Here is a 23,783-nt window from a genome sequence, read left to right on the forward strand (position 1 = left end):
GTGACAAACTGAAAATACAGTTGTATTTTCAGTTTGTCACCTGTTCAGTCATTATTTGAGGTTGTTTGGTTTACAGTACTGTCACAACCCCTCCCCCCCCACTGAGTCTAAACAGGTGATTCACACACACGTCACCTATTTTAAACTGCATGTTTTTTCTGCCCCCCCCCCCCCCCCTCTTTTTTTCCCCTCCGTATTATTCACATGTGCTAAATTCTTGTTTTGAAGTCTGTATTATAATAGAATTATATGGATGTTGCCTGGCCCTTAAATAGCAGTCACATTATTTGCAGGCCAAATTGTATGTTATCACAAGTGACAACCTTACAGCGTGAATGTAGCATAAAGCTAACCATATCGAGTGTCCTTCTCATGTCGACTCCATGACCTGCCACAGCCATGCTGGCTACTTTAAACGGGTTGGGTGACCTTTGGTTCTTACTATAGGCTACGAAAGGAGTTTTCCAGGAATGAAGGGATGCAAAGTACACTTCTGAGCAGCATTCAGTGTAAACCCACTACTCTACACGCTGTACACAGCAGTGGTTCTCAAACCTTTTCATGTCAAGGGGCCCCAAGTTGATATTTATTTGGCTGTTGACCATCTGAAAATATTTTGTGGCAGTGATCCATCATAACACAAGAGTTTTTCAAAGATTATTACAAATTTACAAAGATAGGCTATACGTACATATATAGTATATATATGTATAAAATAGGGTTAAAGTGCTTGAACTGATGCAGTGCATTTACTAGTGTTATTGGGGACTCTGGAACACCTTTCAATGCTGTCCCCAGACCCAACTTTGAGAACCACCCTGGTTTACAGTGCTGTAGGGCAGGCTATGTAACCTACTGATCTGATTATTAGTGTGTATGATGGGGATGATATTAATGTCGGTCTTGGTGATCTACGTAGGCCAGTGGTTCTAAAAGTGTGGTCCAGGGACCCCCCCAAAGGTCCTTGAAGGGGTTCTATATGATTGATAGGTACCAAATAGATCCCATACAGGTTTGTACTTTAACTCTTGGGTGTGCTATTTGCGCACATACACTGGGAGGTCCTTGAAATGAAAATGTTCAGCCTAGAATGATGCATGACAGTGATGACACGAGAAAAAAAAACGATTCTGTAAGGTAGGCTGACAGAATCTAACCTTGCGTGTACACAGGTAGGCTACTGGTTGACAAAGTGGCCTGCCTCAAGCTCATATCATAACTTAAGCACCGTGATCCGTATTCTTTGAGTTTGGGTTCCTTCTTGGGTGGTAGTTATGTGTGTTATGATATGGTGTATTATATCAGTTATGCCATGGGAGAGCCTCAGAGCCATGCAAGTTCGAATCCAGGGTATACTCTAGCCCCTCTCGGCACCCCCGTAAAGGTTAAACATTTGGATGTTTACCTTCCAAGTCATCCAAATCTTGTCAGAAAACATTAACGTAGGGTTGCTAAAGGGGCTAGGTATACTCAGCCTCTGGTCCATAGCCTTACTGCTCTTGCTGCCGTGACGGGATTAGAGCTAGGCTATGGACCAGAGCTAAATCAAAGGTAGGACTTTTACGAGGTCACCTTTGTTGTGGTCGGGGGCATGTCAGGCTCCATGGACCATATGACCTGCGCGGGCCGCGGTTCTATGTGTTGCGTGGTTTTGACATCTGTGCGTGCAATCCGTGCGTGCTATTCTGAAGACGGGGCGTGGTTTGCATAATTTAGGCATCAGAGTGACATAGGAGAGGAGGGCGAGCTCTACTAGTAGTACACACACAGACTCGCACAGTCGTAGTCGTACACACAACAACGCCGGGGGGAAGAGCTTAGCGTTGCGTGTGTCTGCGTCTCTCTGTTCACACGCCGCCGTCATCACCAGTCCCATCAGGGAGGGAGGAGGATCACTACGTGCCGAGCCATCATTCATTCTGTCCTTGTTGAAGATAACCTTCCTCAGTCAGTCCCTCTCCCTCACACACACAGCCAGCTAAGATGTTTTCGTGTAGGGCCGCCTGGCAGAGATGTGGGCCTCTGGCGCGGAAAGCAGCCTACAGTTTACCCCGGCAGCATGGTGAGTTTCTGGGGTGGGCTTATTTCAACCCCCTCTTCCCACGACACCACAAACCAAACCCATCCGACTAGTATGAATTTGAGATTATTTTAGCTTCTATCTCTGGTGTGAGTGACGCAATCTGGCCGATTATCTCACACCGCAGCAGTTCAACGTTGAGCCATCGTCGTGGCTCTGCTGTTGCTGTGTGTAAATTCCGCTGAACAGTAGAGAACATTTTGTCCCCAATCCATGCGGATCGTCTCTAGTACTTCTCAAAGCTAGCTGGCAGATAATGTAATGGCATCGTGTGGGGGGAGAGGTGAAGGTCATAATATGAAAATCTGTAAATGATGCACTCACTGAGGCTTTCTTTTTTCATGTGGTCCCACTGTGAGCTAAATATAGAGAGCGATATGGGACAGGCCTGCGTTCAAATTGGGAAGTGAATAGTCTCTTTATTTTGAATTGGTTGAGTTACAATTTAGACCAAAGTACTATTCTGTAGCAACTCATCTTTGATGTTTATTTCACCAATATAGTCGTCTGATATTCAGCCTAGCTTACACAAACTGGAATCTAAACAGTCGACAGACAGCCATGCTATTGTATTCTATAAAGAGGTCTACAATTGAATGCATAAGCATTATTGTTGGGATATTAAACACCCCACACAATCTGCGCCAACTGACTGGTTGTGTCGACACATTAAACACAACTGAGTGGTGTTTTAGAAGCACCTTTTTGTGATATGTGACCTTCATTCGATCATGTATGTGTCATACGTGAAGGAAGGTTCCTGTATGTTGAGGCACACGTGGTACAGAGCGTGACAGTGGTCTCAATTTAAAGACAGTACTGCACTGTCTATGCAGGGGACTGTATGGGACATGTGCGCCCCTGGTCGGTGGGTAGGGTGATGGCACATTCTCTAACACTGGAAAAGATGGACTTAATTTTGTTTTAAATTAATTTTATTCTGGGTAGCCATTGTTGGAGGTGTCATGGCATGAAGAAGACTGTACAATACCATTAGTGTTTCTCTAGCCTTGGCCTAGACTATCATTGATGGATTTGTATTAGTATCTAGTAGTCTGACTTTTGCTTTCGTATCATAGATACAAAACTACAAAAGCAAAAGTCAGACTCGATAAAATACATCTACGATAGTCTTGATCCAAGACTAGTGATTCTTCACTTTTCATATGCACTACTAGGCCAGAGAGGTTCCCAAACCAAACTTTTAATTTCAAGGACCCCTAGTTAGGCCATGGACCCCCATAACTGTGTACAAACGCAACACAGTTATGGGAATGGAACCAAATGATCCCGTAACCATTTGTACACTCTGAGTTACAGACTTTTAACGGTCCATTTAGTTCCTATCTATCAATAATAGTGGGGAATCCCCTCAAGGACCCCTGATTTTGAGAACCACGGTGTTAGGCCACGGGCCCATGATTTAGATATTTTCTACTGTATTTTAATTGTGTTGACCTGATTTTGTCATTTGGTCCAGAATTACTTTTTTAACAGTGAAACGCTAATCAAACACTAACTTGTGTACATTCTCTAGTTGTATATACTTGTACATCTATCATTTAGCTGGCCTGCTGGGGTTCCCCTCAACAACCCCTGGGTAGTGGACTGGGTACCATGTTGAGAAGCATAGTTTTGTTTTGTTTCTTTTAGGGATGCACCGAAAGGGAAATTCTTGGCCGAAACCGAATACCGAATATAGGAAACGGTTGGCTGAAAACCGAATACCCGAATATGATTAATATTATATATATTTTTTCCTACTATTGCTGTCATGGCCGTACCCTAAAGCTACCTGATTTATGGCAGAAGAAATGTTTATGGCATAACTTAAATAATAATCACTATTATGGGTCCACAAAACATTTATTCAGCTCTCTTGAATGCATTAATTGTATACACTATTCGGTGATATATTTTCTGCCTATTCGGGCCGAAACCGAATAGGCCGAAAATGCATTTTTAGCCATTTTCTGCCGAATATTTTCTGCGGCTGAATGCATGTGGGTGTATCACTACTTAATATGTGTGTCTGTCTGTCTGGCATTGGACATGAACCCCGGGGTCAAACTAGATGCACCCACTGGGCATACACAAAGACGACCCCCACAGATCCTTATCCCAACTGTCCTGAACCACACCAAACCGTTCCTGGTCCTAACCTTCATCGTACCACGAATTGTAACCTCAACGCTTGCCCATTGAGTGCTTTGATTTATCCCAATTAAAAACATGATACAGTAACATGACCAGCCAATTTGCTCGTAAACATTACTGTTTTGTTTTTGTCATTCAATACAAGAACAGATTTTCTGGACACATTTTCTAAATTATGTGTTGGTTATACACAGCCTTCATCGCAAAAGCGAGGTTCTTCTCTGTTGTCCGGCTATCAAGCTGTGTGTGTGTGTGTGTGTGTGTGTGTACTGTGTGTGTGTGTGTGTGTGCGTGCATGTGCGTGTGTGACAAAAAGAGCAGTTTTTAGGAGTGTCCAGCCCTACGTGCCTCCATGCATGAACTGGATTGCACTCCTGCTGCAGTGCAGTGACAAATAGGTCAGAGCCTTGCCGCAAGATGAGCTGTACTGGCCTACTATTGACCCCAGCAGCACCCTTTAACTAAAGCAACATATCCTGGCCTAACACTGTGCCATCCTGACCATATCGCTAGTAGTCACCACTTTCATCACATCAGTCCGCGACTACTACAGACACCAGTAGAGCCTATTAGCCTGTATAATGAGAGTGGAGTGGGTGGAGGTAGGATGTTATAGAGTGGATTACTAGTTGGTAAGATTATGAGGGGTCAGCTAATCCTCATGCTGGTGGACATTGTGGCAACAGTAGAGAGCAAGATGGCGTGTAGTGTGTGTATATAAAGCCCAGTCCACACCGATGATTCGCCATGCAACGACTTGCAACTTTGCAACCACATGGCAACAGATCAGAATCCCGAAACTGCACCGACCTGCAACCGGGTCAATACAGACCGCTGCAGTTTCTCTGTGCATTGGTTTTGTTGAATTGAATCTTTGTTGTGGACTGGGCCGCAGGTCGCATATACTAAATTGTACATCTTTGTCCGTCAGTCAATCAGTGATACTCAAAATCCCCATACATGGGAAAGCCCCCATATATGGTGCCCAGGTCTCGTGACATCACGTGACATCATCATGGATGGAGATCCCTGATGTACTGTATATGTTGATCCTTCCCCATCCATCCTTCCTCTTTGATGTCTCCCTTTTGACTTATACCTGTCCATTCAAACTCTAGACGGGCCTGCCCCAAAGTTATTTGTGCAGGTGCGCCCAGCAGCCGGCGAAAACTAGAGTTCTCAACAGGCCCGGCCCTACCTGGGCCCTCATCAAACTCAAGAGAATGCCCCCGCTACCACCCTTAGATCTCCATATATGGAGCTGACTGCTGACCTGTTCTGACATTCCATATGTTGATCTGACCCCATCAAACCCTGTACACTCAAGACATGCTCCTTATATGGCCAGTACAGAATTCATTCCATGTTGTTCTGACCCCCCCATGCGCGTGCGCGCTGAATGGTTGGCCGAAACTGAATACCGAATATAGGAAACGGTTGGCCGAATTTTGTTAGCCTGGCTACCATTGCTGTCATGGCCGTAACTTAAAGCTACCTGATTATGGCAAAACTTTAATAATCACTATTAGGGTCCATAAAACATTTATTCAGCACTTTTGAATGCATTAATTGCTTACGTTAATTCCAGACTGACTGCCTGGTGCTGGGGGTATGCAAGGCGTTGCCTAGCACCCGGGCCCAGTGTTAAATGCTGATTTTCAGCTAAACAGTTTCATATTTGATATAAAGCTTTATCTACGAGAATTATCATAGTTGGCATACAACTGGTGTAGAGGGAAAGTACGAGAATTCTCATAGTTTGCATAGAAAGAATTAATCAATGAACAGAAAATACATTTTCAGGTGGGCTGCCAATTTCACCCAATCGAGAAAGTGCCCATTTATCAGCTTACATTTATATTGTTCCATTTTGTCTGCTCATTCCACTTGTTTATCATCTGAATGAGAGTTGTCTCTCCTCATTAGATAAAATTGGTATCCTGACCCAAAAATGCAATTTCGTTTTACTTATTTTAACTATATCACATTCTGATAAACAGAATGCTTGGCTGCAGATATGGGATAGCGGTGCCCTGCTGCGTGCTTGGCTGCAGTAGATTGAACATTGTCATGCTTGAAGAAACACTAAAGATTATCTGATCACAATGAGCACCAGCTCCTGGCAGCTACTGTATCACACGCCTGTTTTTGTGCAGTGAAATGTTTAGTGGCAAGACTGGCAGATCGCCACCCTCCCCGTTCCAGTTTTTCATAATCGATTATATTGATTATTTCGGTTAACTGTTGCACCCCGGCCCTAACTCTTGAATTTCATGTGGAATTGCATTTGGATTTATTATGCAAGAGCAATGCATCAATAAATACGTACTCGGAGACTACAAATGAATACGTCTAATTGTAAAGGACCTTCCTGACTCCTGTGCATATTTAATTATGTAGTATTCGATTGCAAGTTGCAATTTATGAAAACATTATTTTTGCAGCGCCGGACTGTTAAATACATATAGGGTAAACACTGGGTACTAGATATGTAAGCTCACATACAGTATTTAGTACATTAATAGTTAATACAGTTATTTGTTCTGTATGCATGTACTAGAGAGTGCTCGCTTTCATCCAAGTATATATGATGTAAGTAAACGACGAGGGCTCGCCAAAGGTATATTTTTGTCCCATTTAAATCCGAGGCTTTAAATCCAATCAGAAGAGGAGGGATCATGGAGTGACGGTGTGTGCTTCGTCACCAATCCTGTTCCTCCCAGCAATCTGATGTGTTTAAGTAGCACATTAGGCCTAATACAGTGACAATCTTTTTAAAGCCACCAGTATCGCTATGTTTAACTCATTTACTACGACTTATAACCGTCGGTATATACACAACATTACTGTCGACCACCACTTCCCATAGCATTCTGCTGTTGAACAGATCTTTGGTTTCTGTTAATTTCAGTATGATGATAATGATATAGGTGTGCAACAGTTAATCAAACTAATCCAATTCATCAATTCATCAACTGTTATTAAGTTGCTTCATTCAATATTTAAATATTTCATAATCATTTGATCAGACAAGATGCCTCCTATAAAAGCCCATTGAACTTGTTGACAATGTTGGAGTCTTTGAAAACATTCATCCCTGCTTCTGGTGACTGATATTGTCCTAATATAATTCATGAGGAGGGCCATTTTCATGGCTACCGGCACAAAAGACAGTCCTTGTGTTTCCCCATGTCGATCAATCTATAACTTCCAGCTCAATTGCATGGTTTCTTCATGCAGTTTTCCAAGTGAACCGTTGTAGTCTGTTAAAAAAGGGTACGTACTAAAAGGTAGGCAGCACTGAAGCAAAAAACTTTTGAGAATGACTGACATGTGACTTTTGTTTGTGTGTGGCAGTGCTCCAGCGGCGGCCCATGTCGTCGCTCCCAGGAGGCGGAGGCGGTCCATCTGGGGAGCACATCCTCTATGCGGTGATGTGTGCAGGAGCCTTCGCCGTATCTGTTACAGTTGTAAGTTCCAGTCCTCCGTCTTCCTCTTCTCATCAAAGCCCCATTCCAATGTGGTCGCACGGCAGCTGCACACACCAAAAAAAGACAATCTACAAGTTGTAAGGTGGCAAGGCCGCATAGGGTCATTGTGGTGGTCATCTGTAACCCTGTATTGCAACGTTTTGTCACCTGTTCTTTTAGCCCAAGATTGTTTGGTTTACGGTATTGTTTAAAACCCCCCCTGCTTAGTTGGTAAAACAGCTGATTGTCATGTCACCTATTTTTCCAACTGACCCTTGCCAGCTTTTATAGCAAGAAGTTCCATACAAGGACTTGCCTAGCTACTCTTGCTTGACTCCCAGAGGGGATAAATACCTAATAATGTGTGTAGGCGGCTCGTCTTCCTGGCTGGGATGCCGGAAGATTGACTGAGTGTTCCTATTAAAGATGTGGAAAGATTGATCCATGACATACACTCTGTTACAGCTATTTCAGAGCCCTACTGATGCTGGATATTTAAGTCCGATCTCTATTTTTGGTGAAAACTAGACCGATGTTTGACCGTGATTTTGTATGTTTTTAATTTAGTTTGTATTTGAGAAGTTGTAACTTACACAACCATTTAATGAATACATGTGCAGTATTTCACAAAAGCATTATCAAGTTAGTAAGTCTGTGATTTTGACATTGTCCTTTTTCTCTGCAGGGATATAACACTATGAGGGACGATAACACCCGCTACAACGAACGTGTCGCAGATATCTTTGCACGGCCCAACAGACAAGAGGTGAAACCCAAACCATGGCCTCCCAAGAGTAAGTACATACTATTGTGGAAAAGGGTGAAGTGTTAACATTTTATTGAAGATTCAAGCAACAGCAACAAACAGCAGGACGGCAGCATAGCTCAGACCTCCAGGCCAGAGAACCCATCTCAGACCCTTCTTATAGTTGTCCACATTAAGATGTCCTTATATAGTCATATTCTATGTACAACAGGCATGACAAAACATACAAAACGATCTAGTGTGGTAGATTGTTAGCCTCGCGTAGCCAGCCTTCATCTGCTTTTTGAGATTGGCGTGTTCCAGGCAGATTATGTCTGGCCCCTCTCAATTGTGGGAGGACTTGACGGCCAACCAGATTCGTCTGGAATCAGGCTATAACAAACCAGGGCCCAGTATTCCAATATGGGGTGGGACATTGCGGGGAAAATAAATCTTAACATTGAGAGCGATGAGACTAATAATATCCAATTATCCATGCAGTGATATTAGTATCGCTACGCGAGGCTTTTACATCGTGGCTGTGTCAGGTTTAAATGGCAAAGGGTAACTGAGGAGTTATGGTGAAATAGAAATATGATTGATGCTTCACTGCGTCATTGCAGCAGCGAAAAAAGTTAAAGTTGGTTACATTTTCTTTCTTTTGTTGTTGTTGAGTGTAGGCTGTCTGTTTGTGTCTTGTATGCTGATGCTTAGTCACTGTTACTGTTGAATGCAGCAACAGCGTACTACACAGCCATTATTAATCTGATTAGCTTCAGTGTGCAATCAGGTAAAACATGGCAAGCTGCCATGTTTTACTGTGCTGTATTGTTTAACCTGAACACAAACGAAAAAATCAGCCTGGGGATTCAACCCCCTTAAAAAGCCACTATTTACACACAATCTATCTGTACCAGACAACTCAAACGTAGTGCCTTAGTTGGTCTGTTCCAGCTCTCCCTGAACAAAACCAGCAATGTGATCCAGGCAAAGGATTGTGGGACCATTTGATGACCTGGGATTATCCTCTATTTATGTCGGTGTCTAATGCAATGTCACTGACTGACCACACCCTCCCACCGTGACACCTAAAGCTGTCCAGGAACACGCCAATCTCAACAAGCCCAATCTCACAACGCATCGATTTAACATTAATTTGGGCGTCCTTGACATGAAAATGTTTGAGAGCGTAGACACTGGAATTTAGTGCTGATTAGTATTCAGCCTTGTAGTTATCCTTATTGCCTCCTGCTTTGTTAGTGTTATGTAGTGGTGAAAAGTGACGGCATTCATTACATTTTACTCAAGTGGAATTTGTACTTGAGAACAATTTAAAGGTACATTTGTAACACTTTGACACAGAGTAGACTAGAGAGGTTGGGAACCGGGGATCTTCCGTTTCCCAGATGACGTCACCTCTCTACTCATTCATGTGTCAAAGTGTCCCTGAGCAAACCGTACTGTTCCCTGGGTGCTGTATTAATGTATCCCACTAATGCTGCAGTTTCATCAAAATAGTCAATTAGTATGCAGTCAAATAGTGTTAGATTTTTTTATTTTATTTACTGTAACAAAAAATACCCCAAAGAAGTGTGGACCATGTGCTGTATAGATGCCATATAATGAATATCTTCCCCACACATGCCCGCACAGGTGTCTCATTCTCTGGCTCTCTGCCTCTCTCTCTCTCTCTCTCTCTCTCTCTCTCTCTCTCTCTCCCTGTATCAACATCTCCATGCTCCTTGCCAAATGGTTCCGTCCGGGCATCCCCATGTCAACAGCCGTGCTTCTAGCCAAATACTTCCGTCTGGTCATTCCTCTCATGTTGTCTTGTCAGGTCCAGCCAGCTTTCTAGAGTTCCCCCTCCATGTGTTACTACTACTACTCGCCTTGCCAAAACGTCCTGCTCTTCAAAATAACGACTATAAATACACAGCCAAGCTGTTCTGTCACAGGGTTGTCTATTTATTTTCACTCTTCTTCAACTCAAACCGGAACTACACCAGTCTCAGATAGGGATCACAAGGCAGCAGACAGAAGAAAAACCAAGATCAGATGTAATTGGTAGATGCCTTGCTTTCCGTCCGCCACACTTTCCGGCAGCCACTGTGTACACCAACTCGCAACATAATGGCCCGAGTGAGAGTGTTAGCCCGAAGTCGACATGTCGGTGCTGTAGTAAATAAACATGTCAAGGCTGATGATGCAGAGGAAATTGCTGTCTCAGCATTGTGGAGTTGTTATGACCTGTTCTGTGTTAATAGGGTGTGTGAAGTGGTAACACTGTGGTTGTCTTTGTTTGCAGGCAGGGATGAGGATGAGGAGGAGGGTGAGTCCTGTGATAGCATGCCTCATATATATATTTTATTTCCAATGCCTGGTCTCTAATGTTCTCTAAACACTGATCTGGCCCAATCTGAATGCTCTCTGAATCTCTGATCTGTGCTCAAGGAACTCTGAAGCATGTTCTTGAGTGTGATTTTTCACCATCTTGGGATTCTCTCAATTTTCTATTAAAGCATACTAATAATAACACTTTAACAAGGATTTACAAAGGGAATTGACAGCCAATTGTGCATCATTATTATTGCTGGTGTGTATATACAGTATGCTGTACATTTCAAAGCACGGCATTACCCATGAATGACTCTTTGTGGCCCTGTCCTTCGTGGCTCAGTGCTGCTTACATGGAACACATTTAAAAGCCCCTCTGTTCTGAGTAATTGCACAGTGTAGGGCACCATGACTAAAATGACAATCCTTATCATTGTGATCATGATTATTGATTGATACTTACGTTTTTTGGTAGGAGTTTTTTCTTTCTTTTGTTGTTCACTGTGCCAAATCTTTCGTCAAATGGTATGGAATGTCACCCCTCTCTGATTCTATTGCGCTTCTGTGATCACAATTCTCAGTTATTCTTAATGAATTGTGCTGCTCTAGTAGAGGATAGATGAACTAACTCTGTAAAGTATCGACACATCTTAAGTACTTAGTTGCGTGCCGGTTGACATGCTGATCCACAAGCTTCACTGAGTTTGTAGATTTGCTATTTTTGGAATGCATGACACGGGCCACGGCACACAACTATATATACAATCGTATAAGTCTTTACCAATCAACGATTTCTTAAGAGTTAATGATTTTACATGTAACATGCAATGCCATTTACTCTGAAGAAATCGGCTTCTTTATTGGAAGATACACACATACAGTATCAATCAGTATCAATTATGGCAATGCCTCTCGGGTTCCTCCTGGGTAGTTTAACCTGCTAGTTGACTCCTAAACTCAAATAAATTATGCTTATTTAAAAAGTCAGATCACTAAAATGAAGTATCATTTGACATTTTCAACCTTGGAAGTTACAGTAGTTGAGAGTCCTGCTTGTGGGTTATTTTGATTTGCACAGTAACCACTTAAGCAGCAGTTGACGTAACAAATATGGAATCATCTTTAAGAAGTTGAATTGGTATTTAGACCTAGTGTATGTAGATTGCTTACTTGCATATCCAGGCATGCGAATGTTCTTTGTTGTGTACATCTCGCCGTTCATGGGTTTTATTTTTCGTTTGGGTATAAGCAAAGATTAGCAATTTAGCTAAACAACCTGTCTCTCTTCTCTGTTAAGATTTCTTGTTTTGTTTAGTTTTTTCTCCCAGTGTCATCATCATCATTGCCTCACCTTTAAATAAACTTGATCCTCGAGGCTGAAAGACCTGTTTAAATAGAACAGGGCCTCATCTCTCAACACACTTCCACCCTACACCACATCAGCCTAAAGCCCAATTTAAACTTCATCGTGCGACGGTGTCCCGTGCCGAAAATAGGCGACCTACAAACTCACAACAACATGGCACAGATGTGTTGTAAGCTTGCAGGTCTGCTGTTCTTGCCCGTTCTCTGCGCTCGACATCATCACGCAACGGAGCATACATTTGTGTTCCTCACATTCCTTCCATGCTTTCACTTTCCGCCCTTTCTGCCACCCCGTTTCCTTATTTTGTAAAAAAACATTTTAATATATTAAAAAATAAACAAACTACATTTGCAACCCACTCCATGTAGAGTAGACAATCGCCAGGTTTTAACTCTGTCATACGGTTGTGTCGTTGGCTAAAAAACGTCTGATCCACAAGCTCATATTGTGGCATGATGTTACGCGTTGAGCTTAGTCGTATGACTAAGCATGAGGATGAATTTATACAACTGTCACTCAACGATAAATATACATTTTCAGTTAGTTTCATTGAGTGACTCGGTTGAGCAGAGCACTAAAGTAGAAATAAGGATGTGCTCTCCAAGTGAGACTAATGGGTAACCTGACCCAATATAGAAGGCTAACTCTGCATCAGACATGAGTCATTTACCTAAAGCAAGCAGCCCGTATCCATTTGTTTAATTATTATTATTATTTTTACAAAACAAACGGTAGTCTCTCTTGTGGTTGGATTTCAATTAACGGGGACACTATGTGTGTTAAGTTAATTGAAGACTAATGTCCCGTTTCCTCTCTAACCCTTTTTTTTTTTTTTTTACCCTTTCCAGTGTAATGGTAAAGCTAAGGTCCTCTGCGACCGCCTCTGGTCCTAGAACTGGACTGTGATTGGATGTGAACGAACGGGAGAATCCTCCCATCCCTCCTCTTTCCTCCTGTCCTGTACTGCTAAAGAAAAGCCCCACACTCCACCTCGGAGTGTCTGTCGGAAAGTTTCACGTTTGGATAACACTTCTCTGCTCTTCAACCTTTTGTTCGTTCTACTTTTGATTCCATTGATGGACTGTAATGATAGATGTTAACGACCAAAAAAAAGCGAAAGGGAAAAAAGAACGCACAAATCCCTGTTTCCCTCATTTTGCCTCATACAACTGCTTCATGTTTGAACTGTTGGCTCGCATAAAATAAATGTTGATGATAAATGTGTACTCGGTAGAGGGGAGAACCAAAGATTCAAAAATGTACGATTAAACGCGCACAAACTACTTGAGCTGTCTCAGTGTCTGTCTATCAGAATTGCAGAGTTAAAGGTTAAAGTCCTACTATTTGTACATTGCTGTATGCGAGATTTGTTCTCCGCATTTGACCTATCTCTTGGAGCGGTGAGTTCCAGCTAGTAGATTGTAATTGGATGGTAAGAACCTAACACGCCTCCACATGCTAACCCATGCTTCCCGCTGTCCTCAAAGCCTGACCCTTTGTCGTCAATAACTTCCTTTCCTTCATTCTTTATCTTTTTTGCATGGCGGTTTGTGAATGTTGTGCTACTGTTGCTCTTTGCTTCGTTGGCTTGGGGAGGGGCGTTTGCAGGTGGGGTGTGTCACAAGCAGAGTGGAACGGTAAAGGTTCATGGTTCGTGGCATGGCTCTGTGTGAGATTATGTATTTTGAGTGGTGTGTGTTTGGAGTGGTGTGAGAGTATGGCATAGCTGTGACTGTATTTTGGATCACTTGTGGAAGAGCAAAGAGTTAGCGTGTCAGAAAATATTTCATCGCCCCTTGGTGATATATTTTTTTATTTCATTTTAAAGAAGGGCTGTTATGGCTCATAACTTAAATCAAACAATTGTGGTTTTATTTATTTCATGTATTTGTTAAATGTAGACTTTTTGTAGACTTTTTCAAACGGCATGCGTCAGTCAGGGTGTATGAAGTTATCAAGCTGCAGGCTGCACCCAGGATGCAATGTGTGAGTGGGGTGTTGCCGGTCGAACCCGTGCTTCCTCTGACGCTCCTCCTTTCACCTCCTGTTTGTCAGGTGGAGAGGAGGAAGAGGAGGCTGCCGAGGAGGGCGAGGGAGCAGAGGAGGAAGGAGGAGAGGAGGTGGCGGCCGTCGAGGGAGGAGAGGAGGAGGCAGCTGAGGGAGGAGAGGACGAGGAGGCAGCTGCTCCCGCAGAGGAGGCCGAACCCGAGGCCGCGGCAGAGGAGCCTGAGGCCGCAGCGGAGGAGGCGGAGCCTGAGGCCGTAGCCGAACCGGAGGCCGCAGCAGAGGTAGGCCTGTTGCAATTATTTGAGATGACCAATTGACCACAATGATTCTGCAGATGAGGCAGAATCATTGCGGTTGATAGCCGATGATCACACTAGATGTGCTATTTTTTCCATGTTTTGAAAGTATACAAATATTAAAAGTATCGTACCATTTCTTTGTATATTTAGTTATTTGCCCCATTTTCCCAGTCTTGTTTACTAGGCAAACGGAAATTTCATTTACATTTGTTATAAATGAAAAAAATAAAGTTTGTTTCTTATGTACGACACTAAACTAAAATGTAATTATCATGACTACCCCTAGGTAGAGGAGGCCGCTGCCGAACCAGAGGCCGTAGCGGCGGAGGAGGCCGCGGCCGAACCGGAGGCCGTAGCGGAGGTAGCCTCCGTGGCCGCGGCCGAGCCCGAGACGGCGTTGGAGGAGGTGGCGGAGGTTGTCGCAGAGGTGGCAGAGGCTGTCGTGGAGGTGGCGGAGGTCGTGGCTGAAGCGGCCAAGGAGGTGGAGGCGGTAGCGGAGGAGGTGGCCCAAGTGGCCGAGGCTGTGGAGGAGGCGGCAGAGGCCGTCGCCGAGCCCGCTGCCGTCGAGGAGGAGGCGCCGGTCGGCGAGAGCAACGGTACGGCTCCTCCCTCTGAGGAGGAGGAGGAAGCACCAGCCTCTGAGGCTGCCGAGGCCTGAGGTTGCACACACACACACTCACACACAGCACACACGCCACAGGCAAGGATTATTTGAACAAAGGATAGGACAGACAGAAACACCATTCACTGGGAGGCAAACTGGAGCCGGAAGTTCCATGAATTGCATCGAAGTTGGAGAGAGCCGTCGGGACAAACATTTGAATACAAAACCTTTGTCTTTTAATGATTGAAACCTGCACCTTGTTTTCTGATCTATTATGTTTCTATGTGTTATATAATTTTATTGAGCTATCTAAAGAGCACAGAGCTGAGCTGTCTGGAAACCTGAAACCTGCCAGGCTGAATACTGTATTAACGCAGATGTGTTCCATTGATCTTCTGGCACCAGTTTGCCTCCCAGGGTGCCTATGGTGCATGCTATGATCTAGATTAGAATGTCTGTCCTATCCTGGTATATATAATCCTTGACCATAGGGTGGTATACACATCACTGATCTCAGATCCCTCTATGATAATCTCTGGATTGATTACAAAGTAATAACTTGAGATTGGAATTCCCTACTGATCTAGAACAATGACTTATTACGGTTAGCATGATTTAAACAAACCATCAACTTTTGGTCTAATTGTGGTCCCTATTATCTAAAGTTGATTAACATAACATTTTCGTGAAATTATTTGGGTTAGTCTAGACAATGTGTTTGAATTTTGAACTATACTGAATTTTGTTTATCGACAGATGAAGCAGTTAAATAATATTCCCACTGTTATTAGGGTTAGGGTTTATCATACATATATGTATACGTATATGTATGATAAATCACATTTTCTTATGTTGTGTAATGTTTTATGAAATCCTTCTAATAACCGTATGTTTTAGGCCGGGGGTACTATCAAGCCGCGTAAATCTTAACCACTTAAACCTCATACATTAGTTGACAGGAGTCCCCCAGGTTTGGGGCTCCTGTTATCACTCGACACAAACTATCTTTGCTGAAAATGACCTATCCACAAGCTTGTGAGCTTACAGATCTGCTCTTTTAACCAAATGTTCACCCCAGAAAAGGGATGCTAGTGTTCATGGTGTCAATGGTTATTGCGTTATCCAATCCAGAGATTATATAGATCACTCTTAGTGACACGAAAACCAGTCAAACCTACGAGTTTCCTCCAGTCAGTCAGTCATTTGAACCACTAGTTGGTGACAGGTTAGCCTCCGTTTCTCACAAACCAGGCTTCACCTCTCACAGTATTGTCTTCTTTCTTTGTCTTTCTGAGATATAGATATTTTCTTTGTATTTATTGGAGTGGATGTTAATATAAAGACGGGGTTGTGTGCATAATCCTGTATAATATATGGCTGTGTATATATGTGAGGATTGAGAAGAAGACAGAGTAAATTATTCTGTTATTTTCCCTCTTTCGTCACAAGATGATAATTAGAGAGGATTCTTTCTTTTTTTCCGGTGTTTGTGTTTGAAGTAGATGTATAGGATTTCTCAATTCTAATGTACCAACAGTAAACAGCCGATTCTGTACTGTGTTGACCAAAAACACCTTCCACTTACCTCTCTCCACTTACCTCTTTCCACATTGGGTTGAGTTGAACCTTACTCTCCTTGTATACCTCAAGTTTCTAGTCCACACGTGGAATGACCAGTAACACACCTCACTTCAGGGTTTTCTTAAATCTTTTTTCTGATTTGACCACTGATGCTCAGGCTGTTTCTTGGGTGATTTTATGAACACTTTTTTGTTACCTTTTAATGGTTTTTAATTGTGCTGCTTCTCTGCCAGATATCACAGAGTTGGTACCCATGTCTTTGTAAAGTTAAACTGGTCTGCCATGCAGCTGTGTGTGACTAGCTTGCCGCTATATGAGATTGCGCTGAGAACTTGTACTGTGTAAAAAACGTTTATCCAAAAAATGTAAAGGGAAAGTGAAATAACTCGTAAGGTTAACAACTGGACAACTCGGTACCTTGTGTGGACTCGGTAGATTATTCTTATGAATGGATATTAAAAAAATGATAATGAAATGGTTTAAGGGAATTCATTGAGCCATAAAATAAAAGGATTATCAAACCGGAAAGATTTATTCACGTCTTTAATTTGCCTTAATTTGGTTTGCTTGCGTTAATGACTACACCTGTTGCAGGGCATTTGGGTGCAGAAAGCTCTGGCAATCATGCTTTAGTTCTAACAGGCCTAATCAATGCACTAAACGCAGACGGCAAGTTATGAATTGGCACTAAACTAGTGAAATTGTTGTCGACATTACACTGATTACAAATCGGCACACATAAGGAATCTATTTTAAATGTTGAATGCTTTCATTTGGTGTGCCTCATTCTGGTGATATTTGGCAGGCAGTCCGTTTTCACATTTTCAGGTTGTAAATTTGATGGCAACAGCCTGAAAAGTCACATGTTTCATGGTACAATATATTTGGCACGCAATACACACTGACACTGTTCACAATCTCCTCCATGCACCATTTTCTAGCGAGCAGACTCTTCAATTGCCTTGCCCTCTGCTGCCCTCTGCTGTTATACCTGCTTTCTGCACCCAATTCTCTGATTTCATACACTATTCTAGCATTAGGCCCAAACCACACCAATGCAACTAGTCGCAACTCCTTGCAACAAACGGTTTTAAGGACATGTCACACCATTGCAACTCCCTGCAACTGCCAATGATAATGGTTGCATGCAACTACTCGCAACAATTTGGTTGCAAGGAGTTGCATGGCGAATCATTCCTGTGGTTTGGGCCTTGGTACACCTGTAAAATATATTCTACTTCACTAATGCACACGTGTTTGACTCTACTATGGTATTGGGCTAAGTACATTTTCCTCTTTTTATGGTATTTGGCTAAATAGATTTTCCTCTCTTTAAAGTCAATTTGTCCTATTTAATTTACAGTAATTATGGATCTGGATAACATTTCATCTCTAACTACTAGACACTTCAACTCTAACGTTGGAACTTCAGCAATATTTAATTGGAAGCCTTTTTTTTTCTTTCTGGGGAAACACTGTTGGTTGGTCACAGACTGTATCTGTCCCTGGTGTAGTCCAGGCGAACTAGCTAATTTTGGACCTCAAAATCAGAAGTAATTGTAACAGATTCTTTTTCACCAGAACAACATACTAAAATCCTAAAATTCCTATGAAAGTACCGGTATGAAGTAATTTGACATCTTTGTTTGATGCCAATTAAAAGCAAAATCCACAATTAAGATTTTTACTATGTAGAGAAGAGAGAAGAGAGAGGTCCTGACACTGTCTTGGGGAGGTGTCAGTCTAGATACTAATTTGGCAGCAGTAACATTTTAGCGTTTTCTTTCAGTTAGTTGATTCTTCATATCCATATGAGTGAAACGGCCAGGATGATTTGTTTATTTTTGAGGGGCACTAGCCCCTCCTATATACAGGTTTAATGTTTGTTTTAAAAATGCCATTGACAATGAAGGGACAATTTACGTCACATTGTCCCTCGTTGTCCCTCCGTTATATTGTCTCTTTATTGTTAATGGCATTTAATATTTGTGTTGGCACCGTTTGTTTTACATCACCATTACATCACCTAATCAACATGAGTTAGACTTTAATATATTAGCACCCCTCACTTCAAACACAATTCTTATATGAGGCGATCTAAAATCCCCCTAGGATTACAATGCAAATAAAAAAGTACATGAACCATGGTCTTGGCGCCCTCTAACGATATTGACGTCAGCTCTATAATGATCAACATTGGCCATTATCTTCATTTTAAAAGTGCTAAAAGTGAGTCTGTTCATTTCTCTCCAAAATGATTACTCTTATGGTAATCTCAAATTTCATATCACATACCATACAGTAAGAACTCCTGTAACTTTCACCAGCCAAAAACGTATATCGCGATACAGTATGACGTCACAACTATACATATAGTTACGTTTTAATATTTCAATATTTTGTGACACCCATACTACTACTGGGATTTTAGAAAACTATGAATATGAAGCTAATTGGCATGGTTAAACACCTCATCTCTCAGCATCTTTTCATAAGTCACAGTAAGGCAGTCCAGTAGAAACAGTAGCTATGTGGGGAAATGGGAGTTAGTCTTCACTGTGACGGGAGAGTGATGTTTTTTGGGTGGCTGGGTTCTGTGTTGCAGTGCTGGCAGCTGCCTCTACCTCAGACGTACCCATGGTGGCCGAGATAATAGAGGCGACGGCAGCTGCTGTTGAAGAGGTCAAGGGGGCACCAGCAGAAGAGGCTCTACTGGTTGAGGCTGCACCAATTGAAGAGACCCCCGCACCAGTTGAAGAGGCCCCTGCACCAGTTGAAGAGGCCCCTGCACCAGTTGAGGCTGCACCAGTTGAGGAGGCCCCTGCACCAGTTGAGGAGGCCCCCGCACCAGTTGAAGAGGCCCCCGCACCAGTTGAAGAGGCCCCCACACCAATTGAAGAGGCCCCCACACCAATTGAAGAGGCCCCCACACCAATTGAAGAGGCCCCCGCACCAGTTGAAGAGGCCCCCGCACCAGTTGAGGCTGAACCAGTTGAGACTGCACCAGTTGAAGAGGCCCCTGCACCAGTTGAGGCTGCACCAGTTGAAGAGGCCCCTGCACCAGTTGAAGAGGCCCCTGCACCAGTTGAAGAGGCCCCCGCACCAGTTGAAGAGGCCCCCGCACCAGTTGAAGAGGCCCCCGCACCAGTTGAAGAGGCCCCTGCACCAGTTGAGGCTGCACCAGTTGAAGAGGCCCCTGCACCAGTTGAAGAGGCCCCTGCACCAGTTGAAGAGGCCCCTGCACCAGTTGAAGAGGCCCCTGCACCAGTTGAAGAGGCCCCTGCACCAGTTGAAGAGGCCCCTGCACCAGTTGAGGCTGCACCAGTTGAAGAGGCCCCTGCACCAGTTGAAGAGGCCCCTGCACCAGTTGAAGAGGCCCCTGCACCAGTTGAAGAGGCCCCTGCACCAGTTGTAGAAGCCCCCGCACCAGTTGTAGAAGCCCCCGCACCAGTTGAAGAGGCCCCCGCACCAGTTGTAGAAGCCCCCGCACCAGTTGTAGAGGCCCCCGCACCAGTTGAAGAGGCCCCCGCACCAGTTGAAGAGGCCCCCGCACCAGTTACAGAAGCCCCTGCTGAAGTCATAGCTGCAGAGCCTGCACCGGCCGAGGACGTGCCACCAGTGACGGTAGAGGTTCCAGCGGCCCCTGTGGAGACTCCGGCTCCCAAGAAGGAGTACATAGTTGTAATACTGGACGGAGCGCCTCAGACAGACAACAGGCCCAGGGTGCTGGGAATAGGACCCATGCACGGCAGAATCATCCCAGCTCCAGATGATGATGAAGTCCCTGCCGTTGAGGTACCAGGTAACCTGACTACTAAAACTAACCAGCACTTACTGTAGCATACTAATCTACACACCACGTTTCTTGAACGAACACTGGGACTATTGTTGCTGTCGGCCAGAAACCTTGTACTGCATGTCCAAACCGGTTATTTTTCAGGGAATGGCGAGGGACAAACCTGCTCTCCAGTCAGTGCATCCAATGTATTTATACTTAATCACATGATCTTGTTAATGGTGATACAAGGTTTCATTCCGACATCAACAATATCCATGACTGCTTTCCCCAATCAGGATTCTTTCATGTTAAGCCGAGGTAAAGGTTTATGCAAATTGGTTTCAGATGGCCCAAAGGAAATGTTGGGCTCATAATAAATCAGAGCACACAATACAAATAACCACAATTACTCCGCAGGAAGAAACGCTAATTTCTAACATTGCTGTGTATTTCCAATCTACTACATTGTGTGAGTTGTATGTCCTCTCCTGATGGAGAGAGGTCATTGCAAGTGTAACACTGGGATTTGAAACACGTGGGTCATTGGGCTTATTCATGCCAGGCTACTCAACCAGCACGTGTCCTACCTGACATCAGGGTCTAATGTTTAACATACAATTCCATACAGATGTACTAGTTATTTTGTATTAACATACTCATACTCTACCACACAGATGTACTAGTTATATTGTATTAACATACTCCTACTCTACCACACTCACACAGATGTACTAGTTATATTGTATTAACATACTCCTACTCTACCACACAGATGTACTAGTTATATTGTATTAACATACTCATACAATACCACACAAATGTACTAGTTATATGGCATTAACATGCTCTACAATACAGATTGTGATTAAAATGTTTTATTCACTAAAATAAGTCCTAGATTGTGGCTTTAACATCGATTTCTTCGTTCTACCATTCAGGGCAACCGACGGCTGCTTAGGATTCAAATGCAGTAGTCTGATCCAAGAGGTACGGGGCTGTTGATGATGCGTTATCACACTTTGTCAAAATGTACACATTTCCACTCAACACATCTCCATCAATTACTGCGTATAGCAGTTTATATCGTTGGTTCTCAATAATGGGTCTGGGCACAAATGTTGAACCCATTATGGGTTTGTAACTCCAATCATTTACAAATGGAACCCATGGGTCCAGACGGAGACGGGTCCATTTGGTTCCATTTGTACACTTGTCCATTTGGGTTCAAGGATCCCCAGTTTGATATGCATTGGGCTGCAGTTTTGATGCCAGTCTTTATCTCTGAGACCCCTACTGTAAAATCTTAAGTGTAAAAGTTGAACCATGAGGACATAAGAGTTACAGACCTGTATGTACACTTGGGCTCATGGTGGTCCCCAGACAAGACGTTGAGCAGCAGCGGTTTATATAGACACTGTTACTACGTGTGGTTTAACTGCATTTCTGTTTCAATCACAGTAAACACTAGGAGCTGCTGGAGCGACAACCTTCTACCCTGCGGATGAAGAGGATGGATGTGCCTTTCCTGTTTCCTGCACCCTGGAGCCTGATTTATACTTTTTGTGCCGAAAATAGCCGATCTACAAGCAGTGTGAGCTTGGCAGATCAGCTATTTCCTGCACACTGCACGGTGCCCAACAAAGTATAAATCAGGCGTGTGTATCCCCTACATATGTGATATATACATATATGTGGTTGTTAGATATGATTATATATATGTAAAAAAAAAAATGCCTGCTTTATGGATCATTCTGTATGTACAGTTATTTTCCTGTCGGATCAAGGTGGTGGCAACAATGGCCCCATGCGGCCTCTATACATGACACTGCACACTGACTTGGACAACTACTGCACGACTCTTCCAGTGAGAACAGAAATAAAGCTGTGATCTTAACGGGTTAATCTCCACAGTTACAAGACCAACTTATACCCTCTGGTACAGCTGTATAGCACCCAGTCTACCTTCTTTAGTACTTTTTAGTCTCAGGTTTACTGCCCAGTGTTTCACTCCAGTGGTATTTCCTGTTACTCAGCGCGATTTCTGCCACAGAAATAGGACCACTCACCCCCCCCCCCCCTTCCCCACGGTTTGGGTTGTTTTGGGGGGAATCACCAGCGTCGTTTACAGTGCCAACCTCAGGTGTCGTTACTTCTCAGAACTCTTCTCCAGGCAAACTTCTCACTGTGAAAAGTATTTAAAAAAGAACCGTACGAAAGTAGCTACCTCAATTTCAGTCCCCCTACAGAAGTTCAGTTTTCAAACTGACCCTCTATTCACATCTGCTGATACCTTGTCATGGTTGCAAAGCCAGTGACGACTAAAGCAATACACAGTGACTTTGTACAAAACTCAAATACAATCATTCCTCATGTTCTGAAGACTAATAAATCTTGCGTATGAACATAAATAAAACAGCTTTTTAAAATTTCATAAGGCAGACATTTTAACCTTTTTTTTTTCTTCCAGATTTCCTGTTATTTCTTTGTGAAGTTGTAGTGAAAGTCATGGAGTCTCTCTCCTGGCTTTTACCAGTGCCCGCCTACGCCAATATCTCATAGTCATGCAGCGTTTTTAGGAGGTATTTAAAGTAAGAAAAGACTATGGTTCATGTTGGGTTCAGCATGTTGTTGGGAGACCAGTCTCGTTTGGTCTTTATTTTTGAGGGAGTGTAACTTAATGCTTGGGCTTAAATTCCATGTGAATGTGTGGCGATGGCTTGCAGCAAGTGGAGTTTTTTGACATTTGATGTGCTTATTTAAAAATGCTGATGAATCCTGTTTAACATTCTGAACATTTCCATTCTCAAGATGAGAGCTGGCTAGATGCCTCTGTAGCAAGACTTGTCACAACAGTGTGACATGGCTATATACTCGGAGGTACCGTAGAGATGACACACAACCCCTTACCCTTTTCTCACCAGTCGTATTTCACTTTGTTAGGCACATTTTATGATACCTGAAAAGGGACGATGTAATGAATGTAAGAATATGCCTATGTTTTATTAGGATTGGGAATTGTGAATATTGCTCACCATATTCTTATTGGTCACAGTTAAGTTTTGTATAGAGGACGTGTCAGTTCCTTGTTTAACAAGAGCCATAAACTTGACTTCTTTTTTTGTGAAATAAAGATGGAATAAAAACATTGATTTAACCTTGTGGCATGAGTTTTATAAAGCTAAACAATGATAATTCCTCTTCACACTGGCACCAGGAGGATGCTTCCAGCTAAGATTTATTGCAATCACAAGAACATGGCACACAGGTCAGTGATACCCAAACGGTGTGCTGTGAGACAAATCCTACTTCCACTATGGGAGAAGGTTGTGTTTTTTTTACCCCATGATTTTTGTAACCCATTT

At 43.2% G+C, this 23,783-nt stretch overlaps 1 protein-coding gene across 4 annotated transcripts; it reads left to right on the forward strand.

The window, feature by feature from the left end:
- The first annotated feature begins 1,731 nt into the window (after positions 1 to 1,731).
- Positions 1,732 to 23,570, forward strand: LOC306930661 (uncharacterized protein). Of its 4 annotated transcripts, XM_079511744.1 has the most exons (10): positions 1,732 to 2,062; positions 7,595 to 7,707; positions 8,393 to 8,501; positions 10,758 to 10,781; positions 14,208 to 14,440; positions 14,745 to 15,054; positions 19,249 to 19,523; positions 19,587 to 20,438; positions 21,360 to 21,408; positions 21,880 to 23,570. In XM_079511744.1, the coding sequence occupies exons 1-9, from the start codon at positions 1,984 to 1,986 to the stop codon at positions 21,393 to 21,395; spliced, it is 2,031 nt and encodes a 676-aa protein (XP_079367870.1). In that variant the 5' UTR covers positions 1,732 to 1,983; the 3' UTR covers positions 21,396 to 21,408; positions 21,880 to 23,570. The 4 variants fall into 4 exon arrangements, with proteins under 4 accessions (XP_079367870.1, XP_079367868.1, XP_079367867.1 ...); XM_079511742.1 differs by having other exon boundaries at positions 19,249 to 20,445; XM_079511741.1 differs by having other exon boundaries at positions 19,249 to 20,438.
- Positions 23,571 to 23,783: the final 213 nt, after the last annotated feature.

Source organism: Electrona antarctica (assembly GCF_951216825.1).
Source record: "Electrona antarctica genome assembly, chromosome: 1".
NCBI classification, from domain to species: domain Eukaryota; kingdom Metazoa; phylum Chordata; class Actinopteri; order Myctophiformes; family Myctophidae; genus Electrona; species Electrona antarctica.

Coding starts and splice junctions, on each gene's coding strand:
- LOC306930661 (XM_079511741.1), top strand. CDS start 1,984: ATGTTTTCGTGTAGGGCCGCCTGGCAGAGATGTGGGCCTCTGGCGCGG. Junction 2,063..7,594: donor CAGTTTACCCCGGCAGCATG/GTGAGTTTCTGG, acceptor TGTGTGTGGCAG/TGCTCCAGCGGCGGCCCATG. Junction 10,782..14,207: donor GGATGAGGATGAGGAGGAGG/GTGAGTCCTGTG, acceptor CCTGTTTGTCAG/GTGGAGAGGAGGAAGAGGAG.